The 17,450-nt window shown below is 40.9% G+C and overlaps 1 protein-coding gene across 1 annotated transcript; it reads left to right on the top strand.

Moving 5' to 3' along the window:
* Positions 1-949: 949 nt before the first annotated feature.
* On the top strand, positions 950-13,279 carry T265_14819 (hypothetical protein; the record flags this gene model as incomplete). The annotated part of the gene is made up of 4 exons (XM_009175407.1): positions 950-1,094; positions 3,011-3,082; positions 9,153-9,179; positions 13,097-13,279. Coding segments are annotated over 4 exons (426 nt in total), but the record flags the coding sequence as incomplete, so codon positions are not given.
* Between the last annotated feature and the right edge of the window lie 4,171 nt (positions 13,280-17,450).

Raw genomic sequence — 17,450 nt, 5'->3', positions numbered from 1 at the left:
GGAACTGAGAATCACCCCATTGAACTAGTTAATGCAAGCTTTATTCATCAGGTAGTAACTGGTAGACCCAGGTATGAATCCTCTCGGAGGCTCGTAAGTCAAGCGCTGCTGATGAATCATTACAAGCCCGAAAGAGCTCCTGAGACGTTAGAATTTAAAATTTCGAATTTTTACTTCATGGTTATCACGGAGAATGCCAGTAGAGCCAAAAACCACATAATCCATACCATGTGGGGTTTTTAAAGCTTCCAAAAAACAGTCAATTTTTATGATACTTACGATGATGCTATAGGATAAGGTAGGGGTCTTCTTGGAAAAATTGGGCTTTCTTTAAAAAGATTGCACACTGAATGGTACTTTTCAAGGAAAGGAGATACGCATTTACCGAAGGAGTGACTGTTCTCCAAATAGTTCTCTCCTGAGAGCTTCACTGCGTAAAATTTACACGGAGATAATTATCATCACTACCATACAAGCACCTGTTTCCGGATTATCCTTTTGAGTACTGCGTCTGCGGGTCTTCAAAATCGACAGTACAAACGGTACCGGTCTCACGGTGACAAAAGCCTTTACACAACGCCCAATGTTAGTAGACGGGAGAGCGTCAAAACATTCCTACAAACTAAACCTGAAAGCTAATCTTAATTCTGTTCTTCAGCCCAGATAGTTATTTAGTTCAAAAGTCTCAACTGGCGTAGCACACAGCGTGCGCTCATCATAAACACGTACGGTAAGTCGCTAGAATTGAGCACTTACAACGCCGCGCAAGAGTGATTGGTCAGTTCGATAAAAAACTTCATCTTCCATTGCTATCACCTTCGGCGACCTTGAATCTAACTGTATTGCAACTTACACCAATCGTTATCGCAACAATGACCAACCCATTCAAAAGCGATGGGGTATAAATTAAGGTGAAAAACTGGAACATATCGAACGTGACTGAGGAAAAATGCGAGTGCAAAGATATCTGCTTCGTGGATGGATAGTTAATTTCATACAGTTACTGGTTCTCGGCGCTTTGCTGTTTCAGCAAATCTCGGTGTGGGCAATACCAGTACTACGGTCGTCTCCCAGGACCGGACCGGTCCAAACAGGTTGGTTGCTTGTCTGTACTGTTCATTGTTAAATAGAAAGGCCACTTTGGCTTGGATGCCACGCAGAAGTCTCTTGAACTCTGTTGAAGAAGGAGTGTTTACAGTTAGTGGTTGCAGGATAATGCTATAAGAGCTTCTTCAGCAAAGCAGGCCCATTTAAGAGACTGTATGCTATAAGCCCATGTGACTAACTAATCCTGACATTCAATATATCACCAATGATCTTTCTTCACTTGTGTAAAATAATTCTGTGTAGCACTGGAATAATTAAACTTACAATGGGTCAATCAACCTTCCTTGATGGCTGTACTGGACCTATGAGGGGCATAACACACGTTTGTTCTGCAACCATTTCTGAGCAAAACCCACTGGACCGATTAATTTAGGGTCTGCCTCCGGTAGAAATTATCAAATATCTTCTGCTCATAATGTTTATTTGGTCCGTATTTCGAAAATTCTCAATTAGTTGGGTTCCAAGTTATTCAGTTCCAACTTTCATTTGCAAAATTCGTCAACTCGCTTTCACACATGGTTTTGACACAACAAGGTTAGTGGGAGTTAGCATAATTTCATGTGATTCTGACCAAAACAGTTCTCTTCACCACAAAACGTGACGCACAACGCACTGTCTGCCATCAGGACTGGATTTGATATGTTGGGAAGATTTGTAATCTGCCTGGTTGAATAAAAATTTACTTCCGTGTTACGAGTCGATTACACGCCAGTTGATATTACTTCTAATTTTTACGGCAGAGATTTTCCTTTAACACTTTTTGCTAGTCTGAAAAATTCACAAAGGTAAATATCTTGACATACTATCATGTTGTTATATCGCATCAGAATAGTTCTAGAAACCATAATTTTACAGTCATAACTTGCCGATTATTTGTCTTTCAAAGATCGTGCCAGGGTTTCGTAGATCGGAGTGGTCCGTCGGTATACACTAGCAAGTACAACTTCGTTGGTTGTTGTGCACAACAGTTGTTGTCCTGCGACTTACGATTTCTGCGCGATCGATTAAGCCATTTTTTACAATTCGGTTCTTTTATTGTAAATCGGTACGTAAAACACCGACGATAGTTCAGAGACGCGTTTGTTCTCCAATGGACGCACCTTCAGGCGTCGAAGGACGAAAAAGCACCCGTGGGGTAGTAATGCTTCATATAAAACTGCAGTGTTAGGTCGACTTCCTTGGTAACGGTAGGCATGTGGGTTGGCTCGGTTGATTTCTGAACACAATTTGTGCCGAATGGAAGCTACCAGATGGTAAACGCTAAACTAGGCTCTTTGTACTGAATTCTCATGTCAACTGTTGGCCATATATCTAACAGGTGACAAGCGTAGAAGTGCGCGCTTCAGCAAAAATACGGAATGATCAAATTTCTGTCAACATTTATCAGCGCGTTCAGAAACCAGTAGTCACCGTCTGTCTGTTTCAAAATGCCCAGAGCAGGAAGAGTACGAATATTGTATCCGATTCCCCTGAAGTAGCTTGTAATCACACTACTGTGAGAAAATACCTATCTTACAAAACTCATGGTGCACGGTAACAGATATGCGGCGGTATAAAGATTGGTAATCCGTGTAGTTACGACAATTCCGAAAGGAAATTTTGTTAAACGGTCAATATTAAGGGGTACACTGCACATTTTACAGCAAGGTATTATGGTAGCAATTATGAGAATGAGATTCGTAAGACTGTCAAACGTGCCTCTGAACACTTAACTCCACACTACAGTTGAAAACCAAAGTATTCCGGTGCAGTACAGATTGCCGGCAAGTTCTGAGGTCATCGACTTATTCTATGTAATCTATGGTACAATATCTCATGCAGCGGCTAGCAGCAAGACTGCACTGGAGAAACTTGATTCAAAACTGTCTTTAGTTTGGTCACCATTGCTGATGGTGATTTGTAGAACGCCTTGGTCTATGTGTGGAAAAGACAGTACCTGAGGAACTAGTCCAGAACGTCCGCGCATTTCATACCTGTGAGTAATAAATAAGCTAAAACAAATTCGTCAGATCTCACTTCCAAAGTTGTTCGCCACATATCATCATACCTAACCTAACAGAAACTAAATCACCAGATGGTTCCGTTCTTGACGTTAGAAAATTTCACTTTCCGTGATCAGAGAGCAACATCACAGCCTGATCGGGTGTGGTAGTTTATTTGACCTTTCTGAAATGGAGTCCAGACGATGTGCAAATGTTGTGATTCTGGTTCAGATGTGCACGAGTCCCCAACGACTTCAGAACCCGTCAGTAATATGTTCTGCACCGAAATACTTCGGCACCGTTACGTTTCATTCAATATTCTGATACCTATATTTGCAAGATTGGTCGACTGCATGCTAGACGTCAATACGAACCACCTATATTTATTGTCAACTGTAGTGTAGAGTTAGTGTCCACACGCACTCTCGACAATATTCTAATTCTGATACGACAGGCAACCAAGATGGCAAAACACAGCGTAATTTCGGAAGAACACAGGTCCTTGTTCTTCGATGCATAACGGATTGTATTCAACGGATGGTACGCAATGTTGGAGAATATCGTGAAAATCATGGAAAAGGGCAGAACCACCGCGAAACCTTAGGGAAGGTGCACGACAGGGATGCACCAGGCACTCGTTTATGTTCAGCTACTATTTGGAATCGATAATATTTTTTTGATCTGATAAGGCCACAATATGAATTTTTATCTCAGGAATCGCTAAGCTCAATGATGCTGCGATTACAATTACGCACAAAATTGAAGGATCCCTGGATCACATATCTTATGCACTCACTGAAGAGTAGGAACGACCAAACTTCCAGTGCACAAGGAATGTACAGTGGCTCGGTGTTAGAAACGAATTAAATATTTGTACACAACACAAAAAGAAACCTAATGTTTTCTTGATGACGTGACTGATCAACTTGACTGCAAATGGTGGAACCTCTGAAAAAACAAGTCCACTGTGTTTTGTGAATCCCTAGCTAACATTCAGAGTTGTTTTGTATTCTCGTTGGTTCAACATATCTGATCAATTTGTTGTGGATACGACCGGATTGAAAATATATAAACGTTTATTATTTGATAAAAGATAACCGGCATCCTTCGCTTTTTAAAGGTATATATTGCTCCTAACCCTGCTTCGATTCTGTAAAGATGATGACCGATCTTTTTCGTAGAATTAGTGTAAACGATATGACATAACTGATTCTCTTTATGAAACGTTAGTTTTGTCGACATCTTGAAACATGAGCAGTGCCACTGGATTAAACTCTCCAAACGAGTGTACAATCAGGTGATGAAATTTCCACCCACACAAGTCTGAAGGACACTAAAAAGGACTATATGATCATTTCGAATAAGAGATTTCAAGTTCAGCTAAAGCCTTAAGAAAGTGTCGAATAGATCGCTTACAAATAATCCTCCACTTCGGGTTCGTCTTCATGGAAAGGAAGCGTTTTTCATTGGTGATAGGAATTTAAAAAACGCTGTGTTCACCAAATCTCGACAGGCTGGCTAACAAAGGGCTAATTATTCTACAACGGTTGGTGGCACTCAGCCTGAATATCCTTATTCGCCGCACATTCAGTCTGCTTCACATGACTCCATCAAGATAACTGATGTTCACTAAACAGTCGAAAGGTTTTTGTTTTACCTAATCGTCCGAAGTATTTGAACACTAAGGTGTCTATATTTTGGACAAGATGTCTGGGTTTCAGTAAAGATCATATTCAAGACATTATAGCATTCCCCACACAGATGTTCCTGTCTGTTCTGCCTAGTTTCACGACGTCAAAACAGGCCTCACCACATACTCCGGGCTATATCTCATTTGACAGAAACAGTTTTACATGTGTTGTCTACTTTAAAAACGGTCGAGTCAAATTCACTTCGTAGGAAGCACCACTCATCACTGGACTTATATCTGACTGCCTACTGCTACTGACACCTGCTACTGTTCGAAGGCGTGCTTTCATTAAACATGCTTTACCTATAGTGCAATGTATAGTGTTCAAAATAAACTTGATGTAGTGTTCGGAATCCGAATCGGGCATTCCGAGTTTTTACCGAGAAAACAAAGGTGATTATCCTATTTTCCAGTAAGCTGCACACCGGGTAGCTGCATTCAGAGGATACACGAAATAAACTGTTTTAGCTGGCGCGATATTCGAGATATCGCAGTATATTTTAATAAAGGAAATTACTCACAAGGTCGCTGAAAACTCTTCAACAGCCACGACCGGTTTCACCCTTCTTAGAGCTCATCAGGTAGGCGCAGTCACCGAGTTTCCGTCAACCGTATGTCCTACTTAAACCCAAATCATAAACGAGAGATTCACTTGAGTCCCCCGCTAAAAACCAAAATGATTCGCAAATGAGTGTATTTCTCGAAAACAGTCTAATTTGGGTTCAAGTAAAACATAAGATTGACGGAAACCGGGGACTGCGCCTACCTGATAAGCTCCAAGAAGAGCGAAACCGGTTGTGCGCTGTCAAAGAGTTTTCAGCAAGCCTGTGAGTAGTTTCTTTTATCAAAATTTCCAGAGTTATTTTAACAGATCCATGTCCTTATAATTATAGCTAACGTACTTTAAGTCAAACAGTCCAAGAGGTATAAAATCTGGAAAATTCGGTATAAATTCCCATTACCTCCTCACAGAAAAGCATCTGCTAACACCATTTGTGACTTCACAAGCGAGGACCTACTTAACTGACTTTGTGCTCTATGTAAACTTGGCTTAACCCGGGGACTGTCTTCTGATGCCCGGAACCCGACAACACTCGTTGAACAGGCCTGTAGATGAAATGTAAATTGTAGAACGTCTTTTGCATGTCACCTGAATATATATGCCTGTTGTCAACTTGTAATCACACAGCTTCTCAGACAGACTTTACAATCTCAGTAGCACAAAAGTAGTGTTTTCCTGCAAGTAATGCAGGGCTCATGTTGACAGTCATATCTATACACGTGTTTCCTCAATCCACCACTGAAAAACGTTGCTCCAAATACAATCTTACGTTTCCCTCAATTCAATTAACGTCTTAATCTTTGTTAGACAGAGATACTTTGCGCATGGTGGTTTCATTTCACAGTTGACTCTCAGTTTGATTGATAAATTGATGCCCATGGAACTCAACATGTGGATCACCTTCCTAATTGGAGTTTTAAGTTTCCTGGCATCTAAGAACACAAAAAATGTAAAGTTAATAGCATTTCTCAGAGAGGCTCCATTAATTATCAATGTTTGGATTTCAATTTTGGAAGTGTTGTAAATTGAGAGAAAAATTCACGAATAATCTCCAATCTCAGAATAAAGCCTTCTTGTGGGGACAACGGATCACAAAGACCTTGAAAAATCAAAACATGTAAAAGTTTGGACAACCAAAAGTGGTGGAAGGCCTGTTAAATTGGTCGACATACGTCAGATCAAATGCTCATAAATGATTGTAGTGATAGCGGGGTGTTGGTATGGTTACCCTGTTGACATAGTGGTTATAAGTTCTAAGACTTGAAATCCAGTGACAAAACATGTTTGGACTTCAACTACTAATGGAGAAATCGCGAGTTCAAATATCTTTGGAGATACGTGACAACCGCCGATGGCCCCCAGCCTCGACAAAACAGCAGTAATCAGCTCCTGTGCTTTTAGGCCCAGATTGATTTCGCAGGAGGACTTCTCGACTGAGATTTATTTAAGAACATTATTGTATATCACGTTGTAAAGTACACTTCGGATGTGTTGTAACTGTGTTATTCCTAACCTTAACCCAGAATGTTTCCACAGACTTTTTACTTGTAATCAATGGACTATTTTATTGTGGTCTCATGTATCAAATGTTCCAGGTTTTAACAAGGTTAACCCAAACAACAGCGTATTACTAATTGCTGTCACCTTGGGGTTTTTAACAGGATAAATTAAGGATAACCAGCATTCTGACGATTTGTTTCAGTTTTGCAATGTCCATAGAATGTAGCTTATATGGGTACCCATGAATGCATGGCAGTCAGCACTGCAGTATGACAGAACACAATGGTAAAGGTATACATTTGGTCGTTGGCTTGTTTCGCTGAGTTGGGCAGTTTGATAGCAAACGCCTCATCATTATTCGAGGTGACATCATCAGTGTGCTGTTGAGGAGCGTAGTGGTGTGTAGCGCTCCCAAATAACGCACTGATGATCACCTCGATTGACGATGAAACGTTTGCAATCAAATTTTCCAGCTCAGCGAACAAGCCATCGACTATCTACGCTATCTGGGCCATCAACATTTTCCTCTGTGCCTTGCTCAACCATTCTCTCCCTATTTTACTCCGTAGGAGAAGACAGAAAAACATTCAGACCTGTCGACAATATTGACCATATAAATCGACAAATCAAGGTCCATTCAACAGAGCACATCTCAAATCATATCACCAGCTGAGAGGTAGAGGAAATTAGGAGCGATAAACCCGATGAAGCAAACAATTTCATTCTCCAAAAAAACACTGCTTACTAAGTAAGAAGTACCTAATATTCCCGAAAACAGGATGCATAACACATCAAATGTAAAAAGCTTATTTATATCCAGTTTGACAGAACTAAAAGCACATTGGCATCCGTGCATATCATCAAGCATACGTGCGCCTCAACTCTGTGGGTTCACAAAAATACACAAACCAATTATTGCCTAACCTCTTTTCAATATATATAATTATGCATAAAATAATCACAGTCTTTACTCAGCAGCACCAAAAGGTTTTATGAACATATGGGTGGCTCAGCAGTGGTCTCTTCCCTAAAGCCAGTTCTGGCAAACCTACCTGCCGAAAACACAGGTATCCAGCTAGCGAAAGAAATAGCTAAGTATGCATTCAGGAGCAGGTTTAAAGGCAATTTTTTGTCGTTTTTGAGGGCGCTCTTGATCCTCAGTCAATGATGAAAAGGTAGTAGTTAGATTTGCTAGTGAATTTTTTCATTCCGGTGCCGAAGAAGAAAAACGGTTTTTTTTGTTAGTGAGTGGAGTTTACACAAGAAGGCCAGTATGCAAAAATTTTCATAATCATTTCCTCAAGAATGAAACTAAACTTGATTCAATACCTCATTGTAAGAGTGGAAAAATATTAACTCAAATATGATCTAGAGAGATCAGTTTAATCACAAATATGGTTGAAGAAAACAGATGAAATACACATGTACTTCGGTCTCTAAAATAGTTTATTCTTTGTCTTAGAAAAACTCGTTCACCTGAGACTTTCTTCGAACTTTAATCCACCAAGGGAACTATTAGACTGAAGAACCTCAAAGATATTATTTGCCGGCCGCATACACATCATTCATCATGCGTATACTGGTCAAACAAGAGTTGAATTGCACAAGTAAACTTTGCTGTTCTTATCGGGCTAGCTATGCTTGTGGCATGCTAGATGCCATTCAGAGGGGTGTTTAACAATATCCCAAACAGCTTTCAGCAACGAAAAAGCTCGCTGTCAACAATTTAGTTTGCACCTGTTTGCGTTTGACAGGACACCACATGAGTGCTATCACATCTATTGCAAAAAAATTAAAAGAACCTACCAAAAGTGATCGAAACAGAAAGTATGGTCTGAATTCTGCGTGTGAAATTGGTTCGTATAGGCAATCAAGCCAAATAATATGTTATGTGACTTTAATCCTTTGTACTCTGTTTTCGTCGCAGCTACAAAACCACCTCGGACCAGAAAATTATATTCCGTGATATTATGTTGCAACCTATTGATTTTGTCACACCATATATTTGTATTTCCGACTGTGAAGGATAGACAAAAGAATGTATACTATACTTGATACGTGTCGACTTAAAGTTATGACTAGGTAGAGGGACTCTATGGTAGGCTTAATAGAAGCAGCGTTCGATTTTGTTGGTCATTTGAATGATATGCGTCCACGTACTGTACGCGTGAAAATACGGCGCTTGTCTTCAATAAACGCACTTACCCTACTCCACTTTTTTTGTACGATAGTTACTTCGGCCCTTCCAAAAACGCCGCCTCAAACAAGATAAACGTGATACCAATGTTGTATCCTTTCTTCTCTTTCGCAGGTTCGGAGGATGACTATATGCTTTCAGGTATGAGCAACACTGAATTTGTTCTAAATCTTATGGCAAATTTGTGTAGAAAGCAGTTTGTTTTCATCGGTTTAGCATACAACCTGAATATCTTTCAGATATACCGACTCCCCAGCGGAATGACGCTGCTGTTAATATCCAATTCACTCTACTGAATTAGGCTAGTGGAGTTTCCATGCCATCGCGTTTCTCGTTACAGGCCAGGGTGATTTCGTAATTTTCCGGTCTAGAGTTCAAAAGCAGCCCAAACGTTCCATTTGAACGGTTGCGGGTTATTGGCTGAACAGTTTATTATTGCTGGAATAGAAAACATATGAAGAATCCTACAAATATTAAAGTCCTGCAAATCAAACAGCGAATGCACATTATAAATCACTTATTAATACATCACTCCACCATACCGTTTCGTTCACAGGACTTTCTGATCTATTTCCGCACTCACCGTTTTCGTGAAAACTTTGTGGTATCAACAAAAGCCGCATCAAAACTGCGATGAGCGTGCATTTTTGTGATCGATCCTATTGCTAGCGTTACATGCTCCCTACTTGTTATCCTCCCAAATCACTCGAAGTTGGAAGGCCATCGGGCGATTGAAGACCGGTAGATGTAAACGTTGGGCTAATATAATCATGAAACTGGTGCTACCTCATCGAGAAAGCAATAGATAAATAGATTCTACGCGAGTGGACTCAGCGGAATGAAGGGGACCACAGTTACTGTTGAAGAATGGTAGGTAGAGCAGAAATGTTATTGCTCCGAAAGTCTATGGGCCTGTAAAATATTTATGATAGACTACTCTATTTGTTTCCCCGGGCGTATATAACCACTCAAACCAGTTACTCGCTGTTGCACGTAATCTGTGTTTACCGTGAAAGCTTTTCAAAGTCGACTGGATTGTCTCCGTTTGATGCGAGCAGGTTTAGGAATCAACTTTGCCCAGTGATCAATAAATAACCGTAAAAATGACTCTCATCGAGTCACCTCATGAGAGAATGTATTTATGTTACTTCACGCTTCTTAAAGAGACATGCGGATCGACCTTACAGTGTACGTGATAAGGAAGAGTTAAAGTAACCAAATGGGCTTGCAAAAATGCTTCTCAAGGTGTCACGATGGATTAGAATGCGAAGTTTTTGTTACTTCTAAGTAGGCCCAAACTGTCGTTTGCTCATCTTCCAGAAGATGAAAACCCACCAAAATGGCTTTTTTGTTAGTGAAGTCGTTATAGGCTTTCTTTGGGGTGACTGCATTATTATTCAGACATATTGGTTAGGTTGTAGCTTCCAGTAATCTATCGCCCCAATCAGAAGCTCTACCAACTCGTCGCCAAAACTAGCACTTCCAATTAGGCGATACCTGAAACCCTTTAATGTAGGCTTCTGCGATTGGTTTGAATCTTTCTGTTTGATAGAGATTTGAGTCCCAGTAGAGAGCCTCAAAAGGCCGCTGTAGATTGTAGCCAGAGCAAATAAACCTTGGAACTTTGTTGCTGCATGCTCAGGCCGTACATTGAGGCCACTAGCTACCTTACTCTTCTTTGGATAAGATGTGAAGGCTGACGGCATGCAGATAGTGAAATCTAACAAAATGGCTTCAGCACCCATAGTTTTACGAACAAATCAAGTGTACGCCTTTGCCTATCCTCGACATAATATCAGGTACTAGATGAAATGCTAACCGGGTTAATTTCTGTGATGGTCCGATAGCAGTGGTTAATTAATCCTGCATAGTGACCTCGCAAGTTATCCACAAGTTTTTTTTGGCAGTGCAACGAGAAGACTAACAGAGAGAGGTGTTATGTTTTGTCTATTCGATGCTGTATCAATGCAAGATCTAACAATAGGTCGACTGATATATTGGGCTGATAATGCTTCTATAAGTAGATACATCCTTTTTTCAGTGTGGAGGTTGCTGGGACGGATTAGAGTGTGCCGTATAACGTCCGCACCACAGAGCTGTGCCCAATGCACAATATTGCAATTAAATTATTTTCGGTCGCGAAGAATGTACCAGTAGTGTCCCATCATTATTCACCAGACCCAGGATAGTTATTTGTGTTTGTAAATCGCACGAATACCTGAATAACGTTGCCCCTATCGTTACTTCATTGGTTGAGTTTTCTAGGAAGTTTTACAGCATCAACAGAAGCTGCCACTACTGGCCACAAACCGAACCCACTATGACAGTTTCGGCAGAGAAACCCTAAGTAATTTGACATCAGAAACAACTCAAAGAAATTCCAATGAGGCTTCTTGAATCTCTGATGAACAGTATGCCAGTAAATGCGACAAAACTGTTGAGCCTCCGTCTTCTTCCACAGATACCGCTGTCAGCTGCATTACTGAATTCGATTTTGACACAGATTTTCGAAATTAATCTGGCACTGTAAACCGAAGGGTTCGAACAAGTGGTAAAACTTTGCTAGATGCAGGCAGGATCCGCCAGAATGGACTGAAGTGAGAAGGTTAACGATTAATTAATTAACGGGTTAATTAATTAATTAATTAATTGGAAAGCCCACAAAGTGAAGCCGGTAGAAGAAACACCATATCAGTCAAACAGAGGTCAGATACTGATACGAGGACCCAGGGAATGCTCAACACGGTAGACCCAGCGTCGAATACTACGTCAAACACGAAACACAGATAAGACCATAAACCCGGCCACGTCAAATAAACCAACCTTAGACATCGGACTGCTGCTGCTTAAGAGAAGTACGTTTCATGAGACATCAGACATCCGTGGCATGTCACGGATGTGGAGAGCACGAGATAGTAGATCGGCATACTCACAGTCCCAGAGACGGGACGACATACGACAATACCTCCATAAGTCGTCACAGTTGAGTTCGAAGCCCCGGTCGGTTAAACATCCCTCTCAAGAGCAAGGTTTTCGGAGGCCAGCCGCCCCTAATAACCGAACAGCACGTCAGTTGGACGTATATGTCACGAGCGGACATCGAAGGCATGCTCTGATTGGTCAGAGTGTCGGACTATTTGCATCGAGCATCTTTAGCTCGACGCTTTTCGGCCACGTACGTAGATTCTAGTACGACTATGTGGGACGTTCTCTGTTGTAACCTACGAATAATTTTCCTTTTCCTCCATAAGTGGCTGTTTGAAGCTACCGTACCTTTCGATATAACATTGTGGGCGAAGCAGAAAGCCAAGGACCAACACAGAGTTGCACAACCTTTCAGAAGACACAACATTCAAGACGTTTCAATCTTCCGTATCGGCTGGGCTTTCTAGGCCACAACCGTAAGATCTTTTTTTCAGATTCTCGCCGAGCCAACCGTTTTGATGAAACGAGAACGCGTTTACCTCTTATTGTAAACTAAATTGGATGCCTTGGACGCACTATTGAGGTAGTGATTACTCACTGTCCCCGCATGTCTAGTGTCAAGCATTCAAGTCCCGATACGCCTCACGAGCTCTTATGGGGCCAAACTTTATTCCAGTGCTTTCAAGTCTAAGTTCAGGTTCACTACGGAAACACTCAACCAGGCCAGAGCGACGCTTGCTCAAACAGCAGCAGTGTGAATACAGAATGCTACAAGCCTGCAGCCAGTTACAGATAGTTTAATCCATTATTTATAAGGTTTGTACGACCGCCTGTATATGATGAATTTTCCTACACAGTTATTATTCTGGGTATCATTCCGTAATAGTGCTAAGACTTTGAACAGACGTAACGAGGGCTTGCATCTGATCTATGTTGTTCGCGTCGCACAAGTCAAAAAATTCAACTATATAGTTTGAATTAGGTCAAACGATGGTTAAGCGCATAGCCGAAAGTGCGTTTGACATGTTTCCTTTCCCTAAGAAAATTAAGATATGGCATCCCCTGAACAGACGGATAGTTTTCATGACAATCAGCAATTGGTTAGACGCTTGAATTGTTTCTTAAGTTATCAGGTGGCAGAAGATACTACTTTGAAAATTCTTTTCAGACGCAAGCCACGACAATGTACTATGCTCAACTACCCATACATTTTATGCAGTACAAGTTAATTCTCGTGTACCCACCCCTATTTTACGCCAGCACTTTGCTTTCTATTTCCCTCCTTTCAGCTTCTACTTTAAGCCCATCTGAAAAACGTACGTCAGTACGCGCACTTGGTTGATTTAATCTGTTCTACGCCTGATTAAAATGGGTGATTGCTCAGCCATTGAGAACTCCTCGACTTGTACAATACCAAACCAAAAACCGTTTTATCATGCAGGAACACTAATGTCTTCTTGGCTAATCAGCCCGTATATACAAAAGTTTATCGAACTTTTGCTCAAGTGGATTAGTCACATGAATATTGTGTAAAGGTGCGGCCATCACTGAAGAATGAACATGTACCTTTGGAGGCATTGACGGGAATGTCGAAACAGACAACTGTAAATGGGTCCCAAATTAGACTTCGCAGAATGTAATTCTGAGGTAGTTTTGACCGACGCTTCTTGGATAGACCCTTTCAATGAAGGCTACGAGTTCACCCCAACCGAAATGTGATTAATCCCACTAGAATGTACTAAAACTTACATGAAACATCTTCATGTTATACGAAACTCATCACTGACACCGATGTTCGTTCATTGTTTTTGCGCATCAGCTTGGCATGGGATAGTAAAGCCATTTAGTGATGTTTCGGAGTAGACACAAAGCTGTTCTAACGACGCAAATGGTGTATAAGTTGTCTTAATCATAATCTGAGAATATTACGGGTACTAAACGTTTTACCTTTGTGAAAAATCAAACTGAAAAATATGCATGGAAGACTTAAGCTAGTGCAAATTGCAAATCAAAGTGGCGTGAAACACTGCGAATGGTTGTGAACAAACGCAATATGGAGCTGACCCCTACCTCAAGGCTATTAGAGTTGACTCCGAGGCTTCTTTGAAAATGACCCCTGATTTTTTATATTGTCAATATATACGGCAGAACTCAACCAAACATCAGTAGAACAGCACATTGTATTGTCATTGACAATACATTATGACTAGGAGGATATAAACCACTGGAGGACTGCCAATAATATACTCAGAATACAAGTATCCTGGGTTTACGAAGCAAAGCTGCTGATAGTCACACCACACTTGCTAAAGGAACGTCTTCAACCAAACTGTTGTCTTCACTAAACAACTCAACTAATAATGGATCACATGTTTTATAAGCTTAGTGCCAACATACAAGTAATGTGCTGATCGTGACTGACCATGGTCGCTTTGATGTGCGTCCGGAAAACAGCCAAGTGTATGCTTCAAAAACGTTCACATTACTGGGTCCCCCAGTGTAACGACTATCTGGGATGAATGTTCGGTCTGAGATATTTCCACTTCATAGCCATCAACTTTGTTAATCCACGTCAGTTTTAGCACCGCATATTGTGTCGAGTTTACCTGTTCACTGTCCTTTTCAGTATCCGCGGAAAAGCGCGGCCGATACTCAACGGGGTGAAGTGATGTGGATGACAACAGTGCTTAATCAAACTTATCATATTCATTGTATTTTACTGTGTTTGTTTCCAATACAATCATTACAATAGATGTTCGGCTTTGTAAAGATAAGTCATACCCAGTTTTGGTTAACGAATTTTACTAGAAATCTTTCACCGGCAGCTATTTACGGTCTGTGAATTTGTAAGGTTTAAATCGAGAAGCCAAGAGAGAGTTGTTCAGTAGGAATGATGGTGATATGGTACTTCGTGCTAGAATGGAACAACTTCCAGATTTCCCAGCTACCCAGTAGATGAATGTTTCCCATCTTGTGCTAGAACAAGGTGGACTAGGCCAGGTATCTTTGTTTTCGAAGGCTGGAACAAGAAATACAAAAACGTGTTGAAAAGTGTCTAGTGGGTCAGGAGGAGTTAGAACCTGTCCAGCCTCAGCCGATCGAACTTTCAGTTCATAAAATTGTTAATACCGCCATCAACAAACCTAACAACCTTTATTTTCACTGAACATGCTCTCTGTTAACTCAAATGTTGCCGGGGCGAATGGTATGAACGGTACTATTTGGCATCGGCCATGTGAGTGAGAGCATCTGAAAAACTGGTTGAAATTTACTCACCGTCTCCAGAAGCTCAACGACGCAAAAAATAGAAGCTGCTTTGGTCAAATATGAAAAACCGGTGGAAAAATTCTTAGTCATTTTGCGGTTTACATGTCTCAGGTATCTCATGTTGCCACAGAATCGAGTCACCCAAAGTGTCCTCCTTCAACCAATGTCAGTCCCACTGAAAGCAAACTTAGTATGAAATCCTGATAGAGTTTTTAGTGCGTATCTTGTCCCGCTGTAGATTTGCATTTATCAAGATCTCGTCTAAACACAGATGGACAAATTAAGTCAAAATCTTTCTTCTGGATTACGTTTTACTTTCCCTTGATGCCTTGAATTTAGATCCCGAAGTTAATACGAGAGGGTGCCACCATCACTATAATAAAAAAAACTTCAAAGGAAAACATTTTCATTTCATAAAGAAAATCCTCACTGACCTGATGAAGGTCACCTTTCGCATTTGCTGCACAAAAATTCTTTTAAGTCTTCTGTCCGTTTCACGTTGGACTGACTGAAACTAGACCCTGGAAAATTTAGGTTATCACAGAAACTCCGAGGACGAAAGTATGCTGACTGTTATTGTTAGATCGGTTGGACAATTCAGCTTGAATATAGCAAGATATCCATTTGAGATATCTAAACTGATTCTGTGGGCGCTTGGAGACCAAAAAGGTACAGTGTACTTTTGTAAATTTACTTAAACTACTGAAAACAATTTAGCTCTGAACCGAGTCATCCAAAAGTACAGTGAGGTTTTACCACCTGATGACCGAAATATTGCTTTGGATACAATAGACATGTTTGGGAAGACTTTTGCTCCCCTATTTATTCCATCAAAAACAAGCGCTGGGCTAGTGAGTAAAACAGGTGTTCAGAATGGTACCACCTATAATCCGTGTGGACATTCTGATTTGGTCAAACTTATCACGACACAAAAGTGCGTAAATATAAATGAGTTGAAGATTTTTGATGAGCCCTTCCAACTGCTGAGCAGAGTGCCAAAACTATTTTGAAGTACCATGAGCTGACCAAATTGGGCTACTGAATTATACGAGGAATTTTGGAGGAAGATCGGATGGCTCCCCAGTTGAAGCTGATCAGTTGATGGATGAATCTTACAACAATCTGATTATTTTCTATAGTATATTATTATATATTATATCACATATTATATATATTATAGTGTATATTATATTACATAAGTCAAAGTGTATGCAAAACGTACTTGATATAGAGCCCGGGCAAACGCCTTTTGCGCACCTGATTTCACTAGTGCACAATCCATGACTCATCATGGCAGACCACTCTGAGAGGTAAGGGGACTGATGTTACGGTTCCAACCCATGTGTCCGCCACAACAGGATTTGAGTCTAGCGAATATACACTCATCTGCAAACTAATTTGGTTCTTTCGAGAGACTCACCTGGAAACCAGCTGAATCTCGCTTTTTTATGATGTTCTCAGGTTTCAAGTNNNAGGTTGACGGAAACCCGGGGACTGCGCCTACCTGATGAGCCCCAAGGAGAGCGAAACCGGTCGTGGGCTGTCGATGGATTTTCAGCAACCTTATGAGTAGTACATTTCAAGGATTTGAGTCTAGTCATACAATCCTGGGCTTTGGTGAATAGACTGCAAACAGAACTTGGCAAATCGCCCTATCACACTTACGCTGATCTGATGACCAAAGAGAGCACCATAGTGCCAAGTTAGGAACTGTAAGGCAATGATGAGGTCTCTTCACGCCATACAAAAGCCGGTGCAACGATGAAGTGAAATTTACAGTGCATTTGTGAAACTGGATTTCGCAGTGTCAGGGGAACGCACGTTCCAAATTGAGTGTTCGCTGTTCAACGGAACAGTTCACAGACACAAGAATAAATTAGCCCATAGGTCTCTAGTTGTTCCACTACTTGCCGAAATATTTATTTCCAAGTAAAGGAATATCCTGTATGCGTATGACAGAAAAATATGAATTTTATGCGAAGTGTATTGGTGACACTGACCTGATATTTAATGCTTCTTTTGATAATTCCTGCTCCACTGAGTCTGTATTTTTTGTCTGTCTTGAACACATATATCCATGCCAACCGAGTGATATCGGCTGGATTGATATAAAGCTTGTTCACAAGCAGCAAATTCTAGGTGGCAAAATTTCGCATCGGTTGAGCGAAAGCAACATGGATCTTAGAACTCCTTGCAAGTTCCAGTGAACGTTTTACTCCC

Source organism: Opisthorchis viverrini (genome assembly GCF_000715545.1).
Source record: "Opisthorchis viverrini unplaced genomic scaffold opera_v5_277, whole genome shotgun sequence".
NCBI lineage: Eukaryota > Metazoa > Platyhelminthes > Trematoda > Opisthorchiida > Opisthorchiidae > Opisthorchis > Opisthorchis viverrini.
This window is presented reverse-complemented; position numbering and strand designations above follow the sequence as displayed.